Source organism: Echeneis naucrates, chromosome 15, assembly GCF_900963305.1.
Source record: "Echeneis naucrates chromosome 15, fEcheNa1.1, whole genome shotgun sequence".
Classification (NCBI taxonomy): Eukaryota; Metazoa; Chordata; class Actinopteri; order Carangiformes; family Echeneidae; genus Echeneis; species Echeneis naucrates.
In genome coordinates, this window is record NC_042525.1 from 4153665 (window position 1) to 4177158 (window position 23494).

At 37.4% G+C, this 23494-nt stretch overlaps 4 protein-coding genes across 8 annotated transcripts; all 4 read left to right on the forward strand.

Annotated features, from left to right (window-relative positions):
* The first annotated feature begins 154 nt into the window (after nucleotides 1–154).
* Nucleotides 155–2344, forward strand: gpatch11 (G patch domain containing 11). 4 transcript variants are annotated; one of them, XM_029521545.1, is made up of 8 exons: nucleotides 155–290; nucleotides 428–664; nucleotides 750–781; nucleotides 882–1002; nucleotides 1084–1174; nucleotides 1323–1439; nucleotides 1701–1782; nucleotides 1887–2344. In XM_029521545.1, the coding sequence occupies exons 1-8, from the start codon at nucleotides 241–243 to the stop codon at nucleotides 1940–1942; spliced, it is 786 nt and encodes a 261-aa protein (XP_029377405.1). In that variant the 5' UTR covers nucleotides 155–240; the 3' UTR covers nucleotides 1943–2344. The 4 variants fall into 4 exon arrangements, with proteins under 4 accessions (XP_029377405.1, XP_029377404.1, XP_029377407.1 ...); XM_029521544.1 differs by having other exon boundaries at nucleotides 428–654; nucleotides 740–781; nucleotides 1887–2338; XM_029521546.1 differs by having other exon boundaries at nucleotides 158–290; nucleotides 433–654; nucleotides 740–781; nucleotides 1887–2343.
* A 496-nt stretch (nucleotides 2345–2840) lies between these two features.
* On the forward strand, nucleotides 2841–9172 carry eif2ak2 (eukaryotic translation initiation factor 2-alpha kinase 2). 2 transcript variants are annotated; one of them, XR_003841674.1, is made up of 19 exons: nucleotides 2841–3094; nucleotides 3574–3700; nucleotides 3811–3959; nucleotides 4044–4167; nucleotides 4275–4348; nucleotides 4428–4577; nucleotides 4669–4801; nucleotides 5462–5532; nucleotides 5629–5692; nucleotides 5995–6026; nucleotides 6106–6148; nucleotides 6237–6313; nucleotides 6430–6549; nucleotides 6660–6788; nucleotides 6898–7114; nucleotides 7204–7347; nucleotides 7468–7563; nucleotides 7660–8204; nucleotides 8409–8494. XR_003841674.1 is itself a non-coding variant. In XM_029521026.1 (19 exons), exons 1-19 carry the CDS (start codon nucleotides 2988–2990, stop codon nucleotides 8544–8546), a joined length of 2058 nt encoding a protein of 685 aa, XP_029376886.1. In that variant the 5' UTR covers nucleotides 2841–2987; the 3' UTR covers nucleotides 8547–9172. The 2 variants fall into 2 exon arrangements, 1 of the variants encoding a protein (XP_029376886.1); XM_029521026.1 differs by having other exon boundaries at nucleotides 8142–8204; nucleotides 8409–9172.
* A 17-nt stretch (nucleotides 9173–9189) lies between these two features.
* Nucleotides 9190–15607, forward strand: LOC115055312 (interferon-induced, double-stranded RNA-activated protein kinase-like). Its single transcript, XM_029521027.1, has 20 exons — nucleotides 9190–9358; nucleotides 9718–9849; nucleotides 10385–10523; nucleotides 10609–10763; nucleotides 10848–10959; nucleotides 11059–11123; nucleotides 11215–11343; nucleotides 11428–11560; nucleotides 11699–11754; nucleotides 11863–11935; nucleotides 12229–12284; nucleotides 12404–12455; nucleotides 12925–12938; nucleotides 13067–13186; nucleotides 13293–13412; nucleotides 13500–13704; nucleotides 13986–14123; nucleotides 14561–14662; nucleotides 14911–14973; nucleotides 15149–15607. The coding sequence occupies exons 1-20, from the start codon at nucleotides 9318–9320 to the stop codon at nucleotides 15269–15271; spliced, it is 2028 nt and encodes a 675-aa protein (XP_029376887.1). The 5' UTR covers nucleotides 9190–9317; the 3' UTR covers nucleotides 15272–15607.
* A 540-nt stretch (nucleotides 15608–16147) lies between these two features.
* Nucleotides 16148–22399, forward strand: LOC115055313 (interferon-induced, double-stranded RNA-activated protein kinase-like). The gene is made up of 16 exons (XM_029521028.1): nucleotides 16148–16288; nucleotides 17167–17299; nucleotides 17433–17536; nucleotides 17647–17701; nucleotides 17814–17881; nucleotides 17965–18031; nucleotides 18284–18315; nucleotides 18412–18454; nucleotides 18557–18624; nucleotides 18750–18875; nucleotides 18995–19129; nucleotides 19567–19777; nucleotides 19848–19991; nucleotides 20265–20363; nucleotides 20452–20517; nucleotides 21449–22399. The coding sequence occupies exons 1-16, from the start codon at nucleotides 16191–16193 to the stop codon at nucleotides 21563–21565; spliced, it is 1566 nt and encodes a 521-aa protein (XP_029376888.1). The 5' UTR covers nucleotides 16148–16190; the 3' UTR covers nucleotides 21566–22399.
* Nucleotides 22400–23494: the final 1095 nt, after the last annotated feature.

The following is a 23494-nucleotide window of genomic DNA, read 5'->3' on the forward strand; positions in this document are numbered from 1 at the left end:
AAATAAAAATGTTGAAATTTTAGGCTGTAAACTTTTTTTCCTGTTCGTATTTTTTTTTATCAAATCACATATTTTCTTTCAATTTGTAATCCGGAACAACAGAGTCATTGCTTTCTTTGTAGCTACACGGAATGCATATGTGAACGAACCAAACACCGTGGGAAGCTAATACAGTCGCCCAACTGTGTAGCTAGGTGCTATCTGTTATTTTGTGTGTTTGTGTTGCCGTTTCTCTCCAGAATGTCAGACGAGGAAGAGGACTACATGTCTGATGCTTTTCTCAGCCAAATGTGAGTTCTCTTGTGTGTCTGTTTGTCTGAATTAAAACGCCGAAATTGTCGTGTAGTTGGTTGTGCAGTGGCGTAAAAGTTAGCGGTTTGCTCCTATCGACTATAATAACTAACTCAGATGTTCCCCTGTCCGTCAGACAAGATGTGAAACCAGGAGTCAACATGGTGAGGCGGGTAAAAGAAGCAATGAAGAAGGAGGTGCAGCAGAAGGAGAAGAACATAAAGAACCGGCAGAAAACCTACAAGGAGCAGGAGAAGGAGAGTCGGGAAGCAGCTCTGCAGAGCTCCATCAGCAATGAGAATAAGGGATTTGCACTTCTGCAGAAAATGGGTTACAAAGCTGGTCAAGGCCTCGGAAAGGAGGGCAAGTCTTTGTTATTGTTTTGTTTCTTGTTCTTTTGTTTCTCTACACATGAGTGTATTAATATGACACTGTGCTCACTCTTTAGGAGCAGGGAGGGTCGATCCGATTCCTCTGAACATCAAAACCGGTGGGCAATTTTTTCTTTTTTTTGTAAGAGAATACGGTGAAAAAGGAGATGCAATCCAGCTAATGGCATACCTTGTATTTTTCTGTGTATGCTGAATCAGACAGAGGTGGCATTGGAATGGAAGAGATGAAGAAAAGAAAAGCTGAAGAGGAACTTGAACATTACCGTCAGAAAGTACGAGCCAAACAACAGAACGAGAGCAAATCTCTGGAAGACTTCAGGTGAAGCCTGCAGCTGTAATTAAAATGCATGGCACCAAATGTTTTATAGTCTGTGTCTAATCCTCTGCATGTTTGTTCCAGATCAAGAGTAAGGACAGAGCGAGATGAGCGAAAGATTGAAGGCGATCTCAGAAGGAGTCAGCGAGCCTGTGAACAGCTCGACAGTCAGAAGGTTGCAAGAATTTTCTAAATGGCACTGGCATATCAGGATGTCAGTGTTCAACAATAAGAAATAACAAAAAATGCCCGTAAAAGTACTAGAGATTAATGCGACGAGATGGATTATAAGATATATATAATTATAATTCCTTTTATTTCAGGGCATCACTGTCCCCAGAGAACAATGGTACTGGCCAACAGCTGATGTCGATGATGAGGAAGCTGTTCAGGAGGAGGAGGAGGAGGAGGAAGAGGACGAGGAGATTGTGGAATTATCTGTGAGTATTAACTTTAGTTTTTTTAATTATTTCTTTTCAAATGATTATGGAGCCAATGACAGTAAACATGTCATTTTGAAATATCTCATTTGATTTATTTTTTCTTATTTATTAATTTGTAATTATTTTTGGGGCATAAATTTGGTGTCAGTTTTTTTTTTTATCTAGTAACAGCAGATTCCACCAGTACAAAATATACGACATACTGGCATGTGGTGTCTGAAATATACAATACATTTGTTGTCTTTCTCTCTGTTACAGTCCAGTGACAAACTGCAAATTTTGACATCCTATGTGAGAGGAGTCCATTTTTACTGCATATGGTGTGGGACGACCTATAATGGTAAAATGGGCAACAGTATGGCTTTTGCTTTAACACTGCTTTATTATCTCTACTGATGGATAATAATTTTTCTTTTTTTTTTTCTTTTTTTTTTTTTTTTACAGATGAAGAGGACTTAAGCTCTAACTGTCCTGGGGATACAGCGGCAGATCATGACTGACCTTGACCTTATTAGTGTAAACAGTAAACAGCTAAAAAAAAATATATACAGACAGAATTTTACAATATGAAAGAGGCTCATTAAACTATAATAAGCAGTAGAAGCAATACACTGACCACAACTGCAGGAAGATATATTCATCCTATCTGAATAATCTGTCTCTGGAAGACCATCACTGTTTATAATATTTGGTGGATGTCTATAGAAATCATTGTTATTATTTTATTTTATATTTTTACACTGAGAGATCCTGTGGGAAATTAATCATACATTTTTCTTATTTGTATGTTGAAAAAGTTTGTTTTCAATAAATGTTTTAAGACTTCCACCTCGTTATCTTATGTAATATTTTAATTCAGCAACTTGTGATCCGGTAAATCAGTTGAATTTCTTACCAAAAACAAGAAAACGTAGCTCTCAACTCCGATGTAGTTATGGATCTTTTGTGATTATTCCAGTTTTTACTTGATGTCAGTCATTATCTCTTCTTGGCAGAAGACAAGAATTACGAATATTCTGTATTTGATAGTTCACTGTTACTGTCAATGGCTATTTTTTTCTGCTCTAACGTTAGATAACACTGAAAATTTTGAAATAATTTCAAAGTATAAAACTACACATCCCATGAGCCTTCACTGCTGATGCTAACTTTGTGGGTTTCTGGGAACTGTAGTTACTCGATGCCAACCAACAAACAGGGTGGGGAACTCAGCCACAGTATTTTGATTAAAATATAAATAGCTATCAAGAACAATAATTTAAGGAATGAGTACCCTTCTTACAACATTCATGAACACCTTTCTATCACTTACAGACATATTTGTGTCAGATTGGATCCGCGGTGAATTTATTGAGCCGGTTTTGATAATGCGGACGTCATTTGAAGGCACCATGTTGTGCGAGACGTTGACGGAGAAAACGAAACTGCAGACATTGACTGGCTGCACCGAGACGAAGAAAATGGACCTTTCAGACATTTTAGTTTTCGTGTCATCTGAGTTTCTTAGCTGCTGTTAGTTCGTTTGTTGTTGTTGTTTTTTTTATAATGGAGGCAGAAAACAGCGTAGTCAAACTAAACGAGTACGCGCAGCGGACGCGCTCGCAGCTCAGATATGAGGATGTTGGCTCAGTTGGCCCCGATCATATTAAAACGTGAGTTTATTAAAATGACAGCTGGGATTCACGGCCTGCAAATCCACAAATGCAAGTATTATGGGAAGAGATGGCCAGCTTGAATGGGGCAGAGCCCTGTTAAGTTAAAGCATAGTATCTTTTCATTTCGATGCGAATTGTCATGCTTGTTTTCATTTGGGATGATCTCTCATAATGCAGCACGTTTATGTGTCACTTTTCCCCGGCATTAAATCTTTTAATATGCAGTCAGTGCATTATAACATCTAAGTGATTTGTTTCCACATGTGAATTACTACATTTTAATAAATAAAAGTTCAGATGTAATTTAAAAAAATCAAATTGCCATCTTTAGTTTGCAAATAAGGGCCTAACTATTGTCCAGTAACTATGTTGAATCTGTAATTTCATCATATTCAGGGCATTTTAAGTCTGGAGCCACCTGACTACTTAATATCCCACATTCAAGCATCATAACACATCTTCTAAATTCTCCTCAGGTTCAGTGTGAGAGTGGTCTTGAATGACAAAGTGTATCCTGATGGCACAGGGAAGAACAAGAAGGAGGCCAAACAGAACGCAGCTAAAAATGCCCTGAGAAGCCTGTTGGACGCAGCAGCCAACTGTGTGAGAATACTATGCTGTTTTATTCACCTATTGCATGACTCAGGTTTTAAGTATTCCTAAGGCAAATCCAAATCGACCTGCTTACATGATGTATGCTGTTTTCTCGACAGACAGAAAATGAACCAGAAGCCTCCACCGCAACTCCTCCTCTGGCAGGTATCCTCAAATATATGTGTTGGCTCAATGAATACTGTCAGAAGCACAGGCTGAGCATAAGGCCAGTTGAGTTAACCCAACTAGGACCAAATAACGCTCCTCAGTAAGTCTCCACAATGCACTCTAAAACATTCCTATTGCCTATGCATTTTTTAAGGCATAAAATAAAATGTATGTGTAATATTAGGTGTTGTAGCTTTGTGATTGGCGATAAGGAGTACCCAGCTGGCTATGGGAAAACAAAGAAGGAAGCCAAAGAGGAAGCAGCAAGGCTTGTATATAATGAAATATGTGGCAGTAAAAGTACAGAGGTGAGTTGTTACATACATTTAAATTCCAATGGCCAAGTTCATTTATCCAGTGTTGGCCACACACAACTCGGTGAATGATAATCAAATTGTTTTGTTGTGTGTTGGAGACTGGAGATGACATTGTAGGTGGCACATTAAGTAATCAAAAGCAAGAACTGAACGACAGTGTGTCAGAAATCTGGTGAGTGGCAATTTATAGTGTCATACTGTTTGGTTCTTCAAGTTTTTTTTTTATTTGGTTTCCTTTTTTTTCTCTGCAGCGATAAAATGAAATTCATAAATGTCAAGACAGAGGGTGGAGAGTATACAGGGCCAAATATTATCAGCATGGTCAACCATTATTGCCAGAGAACAAAGTGCTCTCATGATTACATTTTAGAGAGAAAATGCGGCCCACCACATAACCCACAGTGAGTACGACTGGCCCTCTGTCACCAGAAGAGACATAATGAGAGAGGAGTCTTGACAAAATGATCAAAATATTTCCTCCTCTCTGCTCAGATTTTTCTACAAATTGGTGATTGACAGCAAGGAATACCCTGTGGCTGAGGGTAAGAATGTCAAGGAAGCCAAACAGAAAGCAGCTGAGCTGGCCTGGACTGCCCTTCAAGAACAGTCCGACTGGGATAGCAAGGTATTTCATTCCTGCAATTTGGTATCGTTACTGTGGCCGACTTTCACAGCCTTCACTCTCTACGACCATTTAAGCTTCTTCCCGACACTGTTGATTTTTAATGTGCTTTAGAAAACTGCATGTACCATATTTTCATAATGCTGGTGTGGATTATAATCACCCTGGCATGATAATGTAAGAATGAGCCGTATATTTTCACTCATTCATTAAAGTTTTTATTTTTTTTGTGGGGTGGTAGACAGACAGGTAAGGACAGAGCATTTGCACCAACACGGTATGCGGCTGTATGACTCGGCTATCAGGTTGCCCTTATTGTGTATTTTTAATGAGATGTACCGTTGGTGACATGACAGTCCAGGTGACTGACATAAACAGAACAAGTTTATGGAGGGAAGGAAAAACGTCACATCAGTCCTCAAAAGAGGCTCAGAGCAGCTCCAGGGTTTTTATACTTCTTTGTATGGTAGAATATATTATTAACATAAACAATTCAGTGACACAGCTGCCCATTTACAGGTGTGGTTCTTCTGAATGTATGTGCTTTAATCAAAAAAAAAAAAATAATATATATATATATATCACAGTAATGCTGCACCAAAGGCTGATAACTACGAGACTCTGATGCTGTGTAACAAATGAACGCATCATTTGTGCTTTCAGGTAAATTATCAGTCAGTGTCTGACGTTGATGATGGAAGCCCAGCCCGGCCAACCAAACTACCACACACACTGTAAGGCACAAACTGAGAGCAACAAATGGCAACATTCATCATTCATACATAATATTTTACTAATGAGTCTCACTCTGTTCTCCAATCTGCATCAAGTATGACGCCAAATACAAGTGACTCAGCTATTTTCACCAGTCCGTCAAAACTTTTCAGCAACAAGGTTAGTTTTTTGTTTAAATCTTCAGGTTATTTCCCAAATTGCTTAATTGACTTCTTAAATCAAATAAGTTATCCGGTGTTGATTATCCCAATGCCATTAACGGATTGATAGATTAGCGGAATACTAATCCTCAGATGGAAGCAAACAAGGAAGCAGATGTGAAAAAGTCCGATCACATTTTTGCATTCCACTCGGGAGTTCAACAGTTTATTAAAAAGAGGAATTTGTGCCTAAATATTGGAAAATTCTCAAATCTTAAAGGTTGCAAAATGTATAATATTTTCTTATTTCCTATTACAAAGGCTCAGAGTCCAGATGTGAAGTCCAAGATAAAGTAAGCTTTTCACTTCAAAACGACAAATCTCATTTTACCTGTTGTCGACGCTGATTTTTTGATTTTTTTGTCCTCTTAGACTTGCAGCAAATTTCCAAAATTCTCTTAGTCAGAGCAAAGAGGTAAAGCACAAGTTTATAATTATGACTGTAAATTTTATTTGTAATTTTAATTTCTAACCTACGTTATGACTTAATGTTATCCATACAGGATGTGGTCAACTTTCAGAGCAAGAATGCAGGAAATAATCTGGATGAGAAAAAAACAACACAGTCTGTACAGTCAAGGTGGGGAAAATGAAAACCTTACATTGTAATATTTGCATATTATAACTACATAAAGAAAGTCAGAAAGTCATTTAATATTTTCAGCTTTGGTTTGAGAATGCTTTTGTTTATGGCAGATTTACGTCAGAATATGACTCCATCGAGTGCCTTGGCAAAGGAACTTTTGGTTGCGTTTTCAAGGCGAAACAGAAACTGGTCCATCAGTATTATGCTATAAAGATTGTCCGCAAGACAGAGTAAGTTGTTTTGTTTTTAGTTTTTTTTTTTTTTTTTTTTTTTATATGAGCATTATGTCATGTTTTATGTCAAAAAATCTTACAGATGGTTTTCTTTTGCATTGGATCAGAAAAGCTCTAAGAGAAGTGGAAGCATTATCCACACTCCTTCATCCCAATATTGTTCGATATTACACTTGTTGGCAAGAAGACTCGGCGTACCAATGGGATAGTACAGCTGATAGTAGCAGTAATTCACAGTAAGTTTCGTTTACTTATTAAAATCCTTAATGGCACTCTGTTTAGTAACTAAGCATGGAACTATGTGATTGAAAAACAATTAATTGAAAGCAAGTCTTACCTTTCTAGGCCAACCAGTAATTCTTCGACAAAGTTCCTCTATATTAAGATGGAGTTGTGTGACAACAAAACACTGAGACTGTGGCTTGATGAGAAAAATACCCAAAACATGAAAAAATCGTTGCAAAACTCCAAGCGAAGAGAAGAGAGTCTGGGCATTGCTCAGCAAATAATCTGTGGGGTCGAGCACATTCACTCCAAGATGCTCATCCACCGTGACCTGAAAGTGAGAAGATGAAATCATAAGTTATTGCATCACAGCACCACACGCCATGAATCTGCATCGTGGTTTGTTCATTTCTTTCCTCTGCTTAGCCTGCCAACATCATGTTTTACCAACAAGAAGTGGTGAAGATTGGAGACTTTGGTCTGGTCACAGCAGAGAACTACAATGATACTAAAAGCCTGATTGAGAGAACCGTGTACAAAGGAACGCCATCTTACATGGCTCCTGAGCAGGTGAGACGATTCCTCTGTGTTATAACACACTCGTTGTCAAACAGATGCATTGATGGTAACGACTAGTTCTGCTGTACATCCAAAGTCTTTTGTCAACACTGTGTTCTTGTTTTGTAACAGAAAAACAGAAAGACTTACGATCGAAAAGTGGACATATTTGCTTTAGGTTTGATATATTTTGAGCTCTTGTGGAATCTCTCTGGCGACAAGAAAGAGGTGAGCTTTTCAGAAATACATTAAATAATTATGATTTATACTGAACACCATGTCTGTAATAACCTTTTTTAAGAACAACCTGCTTTGACTTGACAGGTCAAATGATGGATCTGTAATTGTCGACGGAATATCTTTGGCCCTTTTTACATCAGATATTTTGCCACATGCTAGAAAAAGCAAGTTCAAGAGAACATTAGCGATGGCTGTGATGTATATAAGTTATCCGTGTGCTTGTGTGGTTCCCTTTGGCTTCCTCCCAGTAAGACCTGGACTTACAGTTAATTTGTGATGTGAAAAATGTAACATTGCTGAGTGTGTGTGAGACCACAATGTGAGCACCCTGCAACTCTGTAAGCACGAGCAGCCTGGCAAGTGCATGGACGAGATGATGTTGATTTGGGTGCCTGATTACCTTTGAAATGGCACATTAGCCGATTGATATAAATACTACAGCTGCCCTTGAGACTTTACAGAGTGTTGCTAAAGTGTCCTGAAAGTCAAAGAAAAAAGAAAGAAAAAAGAAAGCCATAACTTAAGATATTTGTGTGTTTCTTCTCCTTAATCCATGACAATTCCAGATTTGGGACAACGCGAGAAACCAGAGACTTCCTCAAGGATTTTATAAAAATTTCCCACAAGAGGTACAATACTTTTGTTTTGTCTTTCACTCGACAGAATTTTTCAGAAGTCTATACGTAATATTATAAACATTAAAAAAACATGAAGCACAACAGACAGCTGATAGCTGGTAAAGTACGCTAGAAGGGAACAGACCTCAAATACATTAGCAACACGTTTTGATAACTCTGAGATCATTACTTTTCTGTGTTTTTGTTTTGTTGCAGAGTGAAATTATAAAGTCAATGTTGTGTGAGAAGCCAGAGGATCGACCGGAGGCTACTAAGGTTAAGACGGACTTGGAGGAGTACATCCACAAAAATGAGCAACTCAAAACTATGTGTTGCGACAGAAGGACAGTTTAATTAACACGAGGAAATGCTCAAGCTGGAACGTTTTTGAATGCTTATCTTTTCTAAACCACGACGTGATAGGCCACACTGGAAACTGCCAAAATCAGAAAACTTGCATGACTGACATTTGATTGACAATATTAATGTTAATTCATTATATTTAGTGTAGTGGTGAAGTTTGTTCACTACTACCTCCTAAATGTCTCTTGAATGACCCAAGAGCATTCAAAGTATGGAAAGATACCCCATTCATTGAGTTGGATATTTGTAAGTACCTCATGTAAGTCTGAGACTTGGAGAGTGATGTATATTCTATGAACTAATATGAGCTGTGCTGGGTCATTAAATCTATAATGCTCGATTGAAAAAAGCCTGTAAACTCATGCATTTGATAAAATGAAGTAGTACGATTCCATTACCCACTTTTAACAAGTAAGCATTGAATTACTTTTAAAACTGGCATTTTAAAATGTGTTTACACTTTATATTATTTTACACCCTTTGTTTTGTAACTTGTCACTTGCACTGCCATTGGATCTGGCATCCAGTGGATAAAACTACAAATGGCTGCATTTGCAGCTCTTGGCATCGGGTCACAAAAGGGGTTTTAAATAAAATAAAAGAAATATGTTTGGGTGTTTTTTTGTTATGCTCTGTTATGCTGTTATGATTGTAATAGTTCATTCAAGGTTCATTCAAGAATAACACAGTCAAGGTATTTGAATCAGTCGAGACTCAGCATGGAGCGAAAGGAGCTGAAGGTCCCTCACAAATTCACATCTTATGGAAGTAAATCAAAAAGGGATCAGCAGAAAGACAGAGAGGTGAGTGGAACAATTCAAGGAAGGTATTAATCTGCCTGGATGAGAGGCATATTATAGTTAAGTTTCACTTTAAATTTATATTTAAGTTATTTAAGTTTCCAAATATCCTCTGTGTCTCAATTGTCCATTAAGTTGGATGATGAGTAAAAGGATCATAATAAAAATTTATTGACGTATTTGGCTCATTTTTTTTTCCAGTTTCAGTTTCAATAACTCAGATACAGTACACTGAAACGAAGAAATCGAAACTTATGTGTTAAAGCTCAAAGCTGAGCTGTCGGAGACGCATCTTGATGGGGGACTGAGGGAACAGCTGATAACCTGGTGCACTTAGATCGTCTGTTTTAATTTCATTTAAGATTAAATTCTGCTGCGTCATCGACAATGGCGATCGCAGACTACGTGGCTGAACTGAACAGGATTTCACAGAAAGCTAATTGTGTGCCGAAATACGAAGACTGCGGCTCTGAAGGCCCTGATCACGCTAAAATGTAAGTTGAATTCATGTCTGTGTCTCAGATGCGCATTATTATGTAGATGTCTCCGGGAAATAGGTGAGTCTTAGCAGGGAGATCTGAAAGGACAGCTAGTCCTCCATAAACCAGGACGTGGTATCTCAATATATCATCAAACTGAATGTACTGAAAGTTAATAATGTAGGAATGATAGAAAACATCACAAATAGGAGATACCTTACATTGAAGTTTCCTTTTATTGCTCACTACTGTTCTGTATGTGTGTGTGTGTGTGTGTGTATATGTATATGTTTATATAAATGCCATATTCTATATTTGTGTGTGTGTGTGTGTGTGTATATATATATATATATATATATATATATATATATGGAAAAGAATACAGAGTAGGAAAATTGTGTAACAGCTGAACAAGGCTTTATTCTGCGATGAGCAGGGAGGAGTCCAACAGTTCTCTATACACCTAGATGATGTGTTCGAATGTTCAATTCCTGCAAAGTCAGAATTGTGTGTGCTTTAAATCACCGACTGAACTGATCTGATGCAACAGATTCCGGCAGAGGGTGATTTTTGATGGTAAGCCCTATCCAGAAGGCCGAGGCACCTACAAGAAGGAAGCCAAGCAAAATGCTGCTAAAAATGTCCTGAAATGCTTGAAGGAGAATGTATCTCATGACCTGATTGATTCGGTAAGATTATTGTTTCTTTTAGAGCACCTTGTAGTATTACAACGTAGCAGGCCTTTTCTTTGATGTATAACTATTATTTTGACAGAGTAATACAGAAACAGAAGCTTCCACTTCATCCAGCCATCAAACCAGGAGCACTTACATCAACTACATATGTTGGCTTAATGAATATTGCCAGAAGAAAAAGCTGACCCTCAAGCCTCTGGAGTCAACTAAACCTATAGAAAATAATATTGTTCAGTAAGTTTCCAAACTAGGTCCTAATTCTAAGGGGGTTTGCAAAGTGCTTAAAATGCATCAAATAAAACAGTTGTGTTATATTAGTTGTTGCAGTTTTGTGGTTGGTGAGACGGAGTACCAAGAAGGCTATGGAAGAACAAAAAAGGAAGCCAAGGAGGAAGCAGCAAAGCATGTGCATGATGCCATAAATGTAGAGGTGAGTTTGTATTGACAGACACTAGTGTCTTTAGTAGAAAGCGTCAGCAATAGAAGTTAAAGTGTATTGTGTTCTAGTGTGTCTCTTGTTTTTCCCCAGGGTGCAAATGGAAATGACAACAGTACATCATCATTGGGTCAACGTTTTCAAGCTTTGGATATTAGGTGAGTTTGTCACAATTAGCAATAAATGGTTTTATTGGGAATTCTCCATCAAATTGAAATCAATTCCATAAATTTAATTTATTTATGGCAGCTTTGATATGAGAGACACCAGCTTCACAGAGAGAAATTACGTAGCTGAGCTCAACAACTACTGTCAGAAAACAAGCCGCTCCTATACATTCCAAGAAGTGGAGAGGCGCGGGCCACCTCATAATCTTCTGTGAGTTTAGCCGGAATAAACATTCACATTCACTCAAAACACACTGTGCTGACTATTGATTAATTTTTCTTTAACACCAAACAGGTTTTTCTACAGAGTAGTGATTGGCAACAGGGAATATCCTGTTGCAGAGGGTAAGAGCATCACAAAAGCTAAAAAGAATGCAGCTGAGGAGGCCTGGAAATTTCTTCAAGATCTGTCTGAATCAAGCTGGGAGGTATTTAATTTCTTCTACTGCCTCCTTATCCAAATAGGAGTAATTTTTATGGTAACATCTTTTCAGTGGCCACAACTGAGATGGCACGAGATGGTTACGTCATTACATTGCATCAAACTCTTTTTCTGCACATTTCAGGAGTCTATGAAGTCTGAGGAGAGTACAACAGGGACCTCAGCGCTACCAAGTAGACGGCAAGTATTTGCTGACAGGAGAGCATATTTTTGACAAACATTATAACTGTGTAACTGCACTACCAGAATACTAAATAATAAGAAAAGTCCATTATTGTATTCTTTTAGCACGCCAACCAATTTCAGTGAATCAGTAATCTTCAGAGATTCATCCAGCCCGTCCAGGTCTCAGGTCAGTAATGTGAGTACTGATATAAAAAGAGAAATCTGAAGCAGATAAATCACCAGTCTATTCTACATACTATTAATGCATGTGAAAGTTTTTATTTGGCTCTGTTTGCCCAGACTGGATTTCTTTCTGCAACAGTTGGTCGCATTTCTCAGCACGGACACCACAGTATGCATGCTCATATTTTGAAAGCTATCATCATAAACCCTTTGAGCCAGGAAGTGGCTGTGCTCATCCTAATAGATTAATGGATTATAAACCCAGCTACTTCTGCATATTTGAGTAACAAATTCTGTGTGCTGTAGGGGGCGGCTGTGTCTCAAAGTGATCCACCAAGCAGCATGTCAACAACGCCTTCCAGGTAGGTTTCCTCAACACACACAAGTATTAAAGCTCAGAGCAGTAGATAAAGCTAAAGTAAATAAATGAATGATAAGTAATGGATAAATCGTTGCATAATCTATCATTGTTTTGCTCAAGGGAGTCACCAAGCGAGGCAACTGGCTCTGACTCAAACTCATCCAATGATCAGGTCTGTTTTTTGTTTTTTTTTCTATAAGCTGTGTGACAGAAAAAAGTACAGCGTATTATGCATAGGAAAAGTCATGGCATAAGGGTCTTTGTTTGTTCAGTCAAAAAAACAAAACTGTCCAAAATTAAGTAAATAGGAGACGTGCAAACCAAGTAACACACTTACTTACACAGATATGTACCTCAAAATATCTCAGGAAAAGAGTCTGCACACTTTTCTTTAAACTTTTCTAATTGCAAAACCATTAACTAGTTGTGATGTCACTTCATCTATAGAGATTTGTTTTTGCTGTAGCAACTTAATGTGACAGATGAAACTCATAATTTAAGCAGAGTATAAAACTTCAGGCCATTTATTCCTTCTAATTCAGGTGTTGTTGTTGTTGTTGTTTTTTTGTTTTTACATTATGAGTCTATATAATATATTTATCTCTTTTTTTTTTTATTCTTCTGCTGTTGGAAATATCAAGTCGACCCCATCAAGGTATGAAAAAACTAAAAGACTACTTTAGTTTTTGTTTTTTATGTTATTGAATTGCAGTCATGTAAAAAAAAAAAAAAAAAAAAACATTACCAGGATATTTTCATCAAATGTTTTGCTAACTTCTACAGATTTACAGCTGACTTTGACTCCATAACACCTCTTGGCAAAGGAGGCTTTGGTGCTGTTTACAAAGCCAGAGAAAAACTGCTGAATAAGTATTATGCTGTCAAGATTGTTCAAGCCAAACAGTAAGTTAAAATTTCAATGTACACTTTAGCTATTATCGGTACAAACAGAAGAACATTTCATTATTATTTCATTGTATTCATTATTAAATGGCAATTGTTCAATCAGAAAAGCTCTACGAGAGGTGAAAGTATTATCAGAACTTCAACACCAGAACATTGTTCGTTATTTCACTTGTTGGATGGAGACAACAAGCTACCAACACAACATTCAGGCAGACAATTCCCAGTAAGTCTCATCAACGCACAATATGTTTCTGTACTATTTACTAAATCAAAGCTGCAATAGTGCATGTTTTATTTTTAATTTTTTTAGGTGTGCCCTTAATTCATCAACACAGTACCTCTACATTAAGATGGAATTATGTGAGAACAGAACACTTACAAGGTGGATAAGAGAAAAGAATCAGGAGAAACTTCCAAACCCAAAGAGAAATGAAGAAAGTCTAAAGATTGCCCAGCAGATACTCACAGGAGTCGAGTACATCCATTCCAAAAATCTCATCCACAGGGACCTGAAGGTGAAACAAAAAAATCGCAAAAATTCTGCTTCTCTACTGACCATAAACGTTCTGCCATTTAACAATGACTTTTGGTTGCTCATCATTAACATTTATAATGGATAAATATCAATTTATCAATAAGAAATGTATAAATTCTCTGCTTTAACAAGATGGATATAGCTATAAAACCCACCTGAAGTCGCTTTAATTACCTCTCAAAGCGACCCATGTTAAAGTTTAAGTCCTGTTACACTTAGAATAAGTTGTTTTAATTGTTGCTCTTTCTTTCCATTGGTTAGCCTGACAACATAATGTTTACATCGGATGAAACTGTGAAGATTGGGGACTTCGGTCTTGTCACTGCAGACACTAATGATGATGGCGAAGACTTAAAGAGAACAAACACAGGAACCTTATCTTATATGGCTCCTGAACAAGTGAGATGATCTATGTTGACAATAGAGTTTTATTAATATACCCTTATTTTTCTTAGATGTATGTTGGTTCTATAATCCATGACTTGTAGTCACGTGAGTGTCTATGCCTGCCATATTTACCAGCTCTCCCAGTTTTACAGTCAGAGCAGCCAGTGTTGTCTCTTGCTGTCCTTTCATGCATCAAATCTCCTGTTTAGAGATTCATCCACATTTGAAAAATACAGTACATAACTTTGCCCCTAGTCGGACTGATGCCTCTCATTTCAGTTTCAAATGAGTAAATGCAATTAGGATGTAAAGGTAACACGAGAATGCTTTCAAAACAGATGTCATGACTAGTTTTTATCTGAGTGGGTTGCTCATCTCCATGATATGGAGCTTTGAGTTTTGGTTACAGTATAAACATGATGTTTCACTGCATTTTTATTATGTTACAGGTGAAGGAGAAAAAGTACGACCGAAAAGTGGACATTTTTGCTTTGGGGCTGATTTACTTGGAACTCGTTTGGAAAGTCTCCACTTGCACAGAACGAGCATTGGTGAGACCAGCACAACATACATTAAAATAGTGTCACCAAAAATTGTCCTTGACAAAGTTTCAACATTAGAAAGGCTGTCACATGTAAAATCTTCACACCAGTGCTGTATGATGTAAAAATCTGTGTAAAACAAGAGATATGATACAACAAAATGCATCTGGTCTTTCTTCTATTTAGTTTCAATGTTCTGCAGATTAAACTAATATTGTGACTAACTAACACATGTCCTCTGACTGTTTGAACATCAGACTTTCACAGATGCCAGACAACAGAAGTTCCCCAAAGAGTTTGCATCAGCTTTTCCTCACGAGGTAGAACCATTTCCTTGTTTAATCTGGAAAGCTTCCAAGAATTATAGTTTAAACAAGACTGTGGGAATGAGGGTGGGATTTTGAATAATGTTGCAGTCCACCTGATTAGACTGTTGTTGGTAAAAGTGTTGAGCTCTTATGATATTTGTTTTCATTCTTTTTTTTTTTTTGACAGAAACGACTCATTCAACGGATGCTTAGTACACACCCCGAAGACCGACCTGAAGCCAGTGATGTGAAAATTAAGCTTCAAAAGTTGGCGGAAATTCACGTGCATGACAGAAATGTAACAGTTTAATGATCACAAGAGATAAATCCTGAAAATGAATTGGTGAACTTATTTCATTTGCTGTTACTGTGTGACTTGGTGGCTAGAGGCTAATAATAACTGCACTTATTTAGCCATTTAACTTCAGATATTTTTCGAAGAGTCTCACAAGGCCTCTTGTTAAAATCCTAACACATGCTCTCATACATACAACAGTGGTCTAGAGTTTGGGCACTCTACTTTGCTTCAACATGTACACAACAGATTGAAAGAAACTTAACATCAAATGTATTGTGATTTAAAAAAAAAAACTCTTTCAGCTATCATGAATTCTTATTCTGAATAATCATGTTAAAGATAAACTCAGATCCAACAGTTTTTATTCAATGGGCTGTTTGTTTTTGTTGTTTTTTTTTTTTTGTGGGGGGGGGCTTTCACTTTTGATAATAAAAAAAGGGTTACCCTGAACAAAATTGTATTTCATTCATTCATTTTGTCCTTCTAAAAATTTGAACTACAGTTTATATATCTGTAGATATAATTCTATATAAACCAGCAGAGAACATAGTCTATTTATAGTCTATATTTATTATCATTAATATGTAGCATAGCATCAATAAGTAAGAATAAAAGTTATTGACTCAAAGTTACATGTAACAAAAGGATAAATAAAGGAGAACATTATGGAGAAATTGTTTTTTGTTGCATTTTGAAATCAAAGAAAATTAAATATCAGATAAGTCAAAGAAGAAGCGGATTGCAGGGAAAGGTCAGGTGAGGTAAAGAACTTGGCGAGGAAAACGCAGAGAAGTCACGTGGCCCCAAAGAGTGGCGCCAAAACAAAGCGGAAGTGACGACAGTTGGTGGCACGAACTTTAAATTCAAAAAGGTTTCCTGCAACACGAGAGTCCGCAGCAGTGTGCACACTTCAGGGCTCTTAAAGGTCGACATGGGGGAAAAATACGATGTGGTTGAGCTGCGGGACTGTGAACCGAGACCCGGGTCGGATCTGAAAGGTCCGATGGACGAACAAAGACGGACTGAAAAGTTAGTAAAGGACTTATTTTCACTTAGTAAGCTAGCGAATGACGCAGCTGTAATCAGACGTGTACCACTTAATTATATCTTTGTTTTGTTTATTTACCCCAAACATACTGCTAAAAAAAAAGCATAAAAACTAGTGTGTTTATCGGTTTAAACGTATTTAAGTTAGGTTTTCCTGCAGCTTGTTTGTTTGTTTGTTTGAGACTTTCGGTTACGTCATCGATCGGGAGACTGCAGATATTTACGCTGGATTTTTAGTCCTTATCTTTTCCAAAACGATCAGAAAAGTCAAATCTTTGAGTAAACTGTGAGTATCATTTAAGCAGGCTATCTTGTGGCTGGGCCGAGTGTCTTCTTTTTTTGGAAATCGAAATATGGTCACCCTAATATAGAGTTTGGCCATTTTGTTTAGAAAATGGAAAAATATAATATAATAGTATTATAATTTATCTTTTTTTTTTCTTGTATTTTATTTTCTGACTTGCAGAGCACTTGATATTTGCTTCAACAAACTCATTGTTATTAGACTTATGTTACTGTGGCTAAGCCCAAACTTAAATTCCCCTTGGAGATAGTGGGGAATGAAGAAATGTTTGTTTATTCATGTATAATATTTTATTTTGAAATTTTAGAGTGTGGATTAGATTGTTTCCTATGCTAAGAAGAGGGGAAGCATTTGATCAGCTCTCCTTGTCTATTTCCAGAATTTCATCAGCTCTTAAAGTGGCTGCTGCTTTGAAATGTATCCATCATTTTATTAAACTAAAACCCTTCCTTGGTTGGGAAATTCATTTCAAACTAACAAAGCAGCATTTTAGTAAGTTGTTTTTTTTTTTTTTTTTTGCCTGCAATAATCATAAATTTTACCAATTCTTCACCAGGTTCGTCAGTGGCCACGGCCCAAATGACGACGTCTTTCCCGTTGGTGTAGGGAGGACTGAAAAGAAAGCCAAGCAGAATGCAGCGAAAAGCGCACCAAGAGAATGGGATGAGAAAGAAAATTTGGGGACAATGGTATGGATATTAATCATGCTTGTTCGATTGTGTGTTCACTTATGAAAAGCCACAAACTGAAGCGCATTTCATTGACTAGTTTGTCTATCCTGTGAGTGTTTTTGCTACACTGACTTTATTTTATTATTTTTAGCTTCAGAGAGAAAGTGTGGCAAAAAATAATTCTGCACCACTTAATCAGAAAACGAAACCAAAGTGTGGAAGACCTCTCGCTGATGTGGGACAAGCTGTTGCTAAGTAAGTCTCCTTTCTGCATTACTAGTCCTTTGTGGTTCTGTAGTCTACTTTAAAAATGTATTGATGGAAGTTTTTTCTTGTCATGCACAATGCTGTAACTTTGTGGTTAGTGAGAAGCACCCCCCCACTGCCACTGGGAAAGCCCGGGAAAAGAAGCCAGCAGAGGTGAGTTAAAGTACATAAACCTCCTCTGTAATGTCTGAAGCAGCTTTTGTAAAACATGCAAATCAAGGTAATATCCTGAAAATTCATTTATGTGATCATTTATGTCTTCAAGGTCTCCCTCTGTACAGCTGTGTCCGATGGGTGTGCACCTGACAAACAGCTCACACCCAAAACCAAACCGTAAGACAGCGTTTGACATGTCGTGAGTGTGTTCAACAAACATATCACAGCTTTTACTAATGACTCTCTTTGCTTTGCCGTAGGGAGTCCTGTGATGCCGGATCAAAATGTGTGGCAAAAAGTGGTTCCTCAAACCATCCCATGGTTCAGGTCTGTTATTAAATTTTCAAGAAAACACAAAAAGGCCTGGATGAAATATGAAGGTGATGGTTAAGTGTGTTTGTGTGTGTGTGTTAAGTGTGTCTCATTGATGCAGAGGAGAAAAGTCCTTGACCTGCAGCTGATGGTGTAATATTTTTGGATTATCCTCCCTTTTTATAAAAGGATGCCAATATGGCAATAAATTCTTGATAATATTTTGATAGATTCTTTTTCATTTTATTTTTTACACCAATTGTAAAGGCACAAAATCCTGATGTGAAGCCCAGAAGAGGGTAAGTCATCATTACACTCACTCTTAGGTAAAAAACATAATATTATAGCACAAATCTCAACATTATTGCTGATATTTATTTTTTCTTTTGTCTTAGAACTCCAGAAAATGTTGAAAACACCAGTCAAAGCAGCAAAGAGGTAAACTGACTACAGAGATTCTGCAATCATTGCATTCATCATAGATTTTTCAAGTGTCTGCTAATCTGCTAAATCTAAATTGAACTGTTTACTTGATTTAAGGAAGTGCCCACTCCTGAAGAAAGTAACTCAGGAAGTGATCTGGGTGTGGAGCCAATATTACCTAAAATGTATGGGTTTGGAAGTTTTGATTTTTAAACGACATGCCACTCCATTTCATATGGCGTTTAGTTGGTTGTGTATTTCAAAAATAATCATGGGGCAAGCAGCTTTATCATATATTTTGCTTCAACAGGATAGAATTGACATGTAAATGTCGCTTAATTGAGCTCATCAGTGAAGGAGGATTTGGCCGTGTCTACAAGGCAAAATTTGAGCCTTTGGATACGATTTATGCTCTAAAGATTATCTTCTGTAAAGAGTAAGTTAAAATATACTTTTTTTGTTTGTTTTTCTTTTGTTCATTGTGTAAGATAACAATTTCACATACAAAGTAAACCGATCTTGAAAGGATTTAACTTCTGTTCTTCGTGTTTTAAGCATCAGCAAAGCTTCACGGGAGGCCGAGGCTTTGTCTACCTTGAATCACAACAACATTGTTCGATTCCACAATTGCTGGGTGGCGGATAAAGGGGGCCACCTAGATAATTCAGATGACAGTTGCAGCACATCACAGTAAGATTAATTTGATTATTCAAGACTAATTTAAGGCAGGCGTAGCAGGAAAATTACAGCTGCCTTTTTTAAGCCATGAGTGTTTGTCTGGTGATTTTTAGCAACATCCGACATTGCGGTCATTGCCTGCCTTCTTGATAAATCTAAGACCCTTTTTAAGATCTTTCTGAAATGCTTCCCTGATATTGGCACAAAGGGATGTGTATTTGTAGTACGGCCAATCAGAAGAGTTTCTCTTTGAAAAGACTAATCCCCAATTGCTGTCATTTGAATTACAATATGCTGACGTGCTCTGAGCATGTACCCCATGATGGGTGAGTACACCAGTCGTCCTGCATGCACAGCTGTTTCTCTGTTTACAATGTTTGTATAGACAAAGATCAAACATTTTTTTTTGCTTTATTTCTTTATTCATAAAATAAACTCCATTCTTACAGCTCTGGGTCTTCCAGTAATTCTCCTGGAAAGTACCTCTATATTCAGATGGAGTTGTGTGAAGCCAAGACACTCGAAAACTTGATATATGATTGGAACGAAGTTTCTCCACAAAACTCCAAGAGAAGAAAAGAGGCTCTGGACATTGCTCTGCAAATAATCAGTGCAGTCAAGTACATTCACTCCAAGATGCTAATCCACAGAGACCTGAAGGTGAGAGGATGTCCATAAAATCACAAACAATAGAGCAAGTACATGACTTAATTTTTTTCCCCCTGGTTAGCCTGCCAACATCATGTTTGGGCCGGATGGAGTTGTGAAGATTGGAGACTTTGGTCTGGTGACAGAAGACAATGATGATGATGCTGAGGACCAGATTCAGAGAAGTAAAGGAAGGGGAACTCTATCTTACATGGCTCCTGAGCAGGTGAGATGGTCTGTATGGACATTAACTTTAGATTCTGCAGTTTTATGAAAAGCTGGCAAGTAATAAAAAAGATAATGAAATGTCATTTCTGCTCCGGAATACTAAACACACAATCATGTTCATTGAAACTTTAATGAAGAAAGAACTGCGAGCAAGGACATAATATAAAATACTATGTCTGACACTTTGTCATAAAAATGTTGGATTAAGGATCAGCTGTAAATGAGGAGAAACATTTTACTGCCATGTTAAGAGGATGTTTTCATATTTCAGAGTGAGATGACTTACGACCGGAAGGTTGATGTCTTTTCTTCGGGGCTGATTTTCTTTGAGCTTTTTTGGGAAATCAAGACTGTTCATGAAAAAGACAAAGTGAGTTGTGACTCATTAATTCCTCCTAATGTTGTTAATTCTTCAGCAGTACACGTTCATCCGCAATGTATTTTTTTCTGACTTCCAGATCTGGGATGACATCAGGAAATCGGAATTTCAGAAAACTGACTTTATAAGCACCTTTCCTGAAGAGGTATATCAACATTTCTTTTCTATGCTTTTGTGATGTGAATCAGTTAATGGGGTTAAGGGTTAAAGCTCATTTGTAATGGTTAGGGCCTCGGGAATACATTATTCTAATAAAGGTCCACACAAATTTTTTAAAACAGATGTGTGGTCAAGGTGTTATTCAAGCCCTGACGATCAAATGTTATTACACATCATCATTTCCCTTTATGTTGACAAAAAGCTGCTCCCCATAGCATAAATAATAACATTTTATAGATGAATACATATTTTGAGGTTATGTGGTTAAGGTTAGCATGAAGGGCCCTCTAAAGGACAATGACTGTAGATACATTATTTTAGGAATCACTCCGACTCACCACACCACAACTGTAAAGATGATAACAATGGCTGACGCAAACACTGATCTGTCTCCGGCTTGATCTGAATTTACTGATTCACATTCATGCTCAGAAAATTAAATGATTAATGTATGATCTGTGGTACTCAGGAAATGAACACATTTGTTCCTTAGAGGAAGGAAGGAAGGAAGGAAAGTTCTTCCTCATAGCTCAAATCTTGATGAATATAACCGATATTGAACTGCGGTAAAGTAATTGCTTAGACCAGCAGAGCTTATTATGGTTGCTCTTTAATCTTCCAGCCAATCCAGTGATACCTTCACTGTCTGTAAAAGCCAATCTCACACACACACCTGGTAGAGAAATCAGTTTCCTTGAGGGGAAATCTTCCTCTTTCTCTAGTCCTGCACACCAGGCTTTTCTTTACAGGCTGTTAAAGCAACAATATCTCTATTAAATGATAACGTGGAGGAAATAAAGCAATGATTTTTATTTATTTATTTTTTTTATATGTACCTTCCAAGGTTGCACATGTGTAGTTAAACTTGCACAGTTTTTTTTTTAGCATATCTCAGCGGCTGTGTCATTATGTTGCAGTACGTCATCATTAAGGCAATGCTGAGTATGAAGCCAGAACACCGACCTGAAGCGAGTAAAATCAAGTCCGACCTGGAACAGTGCATTCAGAGGATCAACTCTCAAGCCCCACAGTAGTGCGCCGTAGCAGCAGGACAGTCTGATCAGAAAAACCAAAGAGCAATATCATGTCTGTTGTTTCCACACAAGCACTTGGATGATGGTCTTTTTGAATGTCTGAAGCATTGGCACAGTAATGTGACATTAACACTGATAGTGTTAGATTAGTTTCATGGTGTAATATTTAGTAACTTAACTTTTAAAACAGATGTAGTCTCTGCTTCTTTTACATTAAATTAACTCATTTCTACCCAACTTAACTACCTAAAACAATTGAGTTGGGTAGAAATTAATACATTTCCAATTTTTTAAAATGTGGATGATGACAGATTAGATTTGATGGGGGATTCCGCATTACACCTGATGAAGGGCTCTGAGTTGAATAGGGTTGTGCTGTGTGGACTGGTATTATGGTTGATCATGCATATCAATTACAAAGGGAAGTTGAGAAAATATTTTAAATTCAGTATCTGTTTTTATAAAGATCACTTGAATATTCAATGGTGTGATTTAAGTGGAAGATTATGCAATCCAATTTATTTGCACTATTTGTCTGCTTTTATATCTGTTTATATCACGTATATCTGTTAACACTGTACATGTGCACTGCCCTGTTTTTTCTGTATTAAGTTTTTGTTTGTTTGTTTGTTTGATTTAATTGGGAGAATGTTTGTGCTGTCAATAACTTTCTTATTCTTTTGTGTCAAAATCCATTTTATTGTAAATCTGAGCCTTATTTCAGTACAGCATTAGGCATGCGGTAGATCTTTTTAACATTATCTCTCTATCATTGTCAGAGCATGACCTTTACCTGTAAAGTGCCTTGAGATAATATTTTGATTTGATGCATTACAAATTATATTCAACTGATCAAGTTTCCTACGTATTTTACAGTTGAGTACACCACAAGGGCACTTTTGATTTTATTTTCCTTTACAGGCATGACACAACTTCCTGTTTTCCAAAATTACTTGTGTTTTGGTGAATGCGGCATTATGAGAGAACGGAACACACAATATTTACGAAAAACACACAGTATTGTGTTTTAGGATAATAATCTTTTTGTATAGACCAATTTTCTAATTCTAACTCAAAGTGCTTAAAATAATGAATTAGTACATTTCAAAGTGAAGATTAAACTTAACCCAAGAACTATGGCTAAACACTGAAATCAAATGAAACAAAATGCACAAAAATATAGTGATCACACATAATGGTTTAAAAACAGCAGTCTGCTCACCGGCCTGGCTGTCGTGGTCCTTCCCACCGTGGCCTGGAGGGGGAGCTGTGGCTCTGCTGTGGCTGCAGACTTGAGGCCTCCTCAGCCAGTGGGTGAGGAGGGTTTATTCTCAGTGAGAGGGCCAAAACCGAGGGAGCCATGTGACATTTAATCACGCCTCGGGCGCATGCTGAACGATTAGCATCTCTGTGGAAAACAGCAGTAACAAGTGCCAAATGCTGGATCCCACACAATCACCTGGCAGCGGCGCACACGCAGTCACATACGCACCGCGCTAATCAGCACAAATCAGTTTCTGTGGCTCAAGGTGGTAACTTAACTATAACTGCAAAAAGCCCTGACCTGCTGCTTACTTAAGATGAACTCAGGCCGTGACTCGACTTCATGTAGATTGAATAAACTGGTTGATCTTTATCTCATTACAAGTAGCGAGACGACTAACTTCGATGGCATTCATGGGATTCATCTTTGTGCTATTTCAGACAAAGTGTGCCAAGTTTTGTCATATTTGTGTCATTCAGTCTTTGTGATTAAGTGTTTTTCACTTCCTCAATAATTACAAACCTTTTTTCTTCTTTTTTTTTTTTTTCTTATTTGCGGATGGCACCCAGATAGGAACTGCATGAGGAAACTCTGAATCATTCTTCCCTTGACATTTACACCACCAAAACAATGTACTCTCTCATTTTAGCAGCAACTAAGATAAG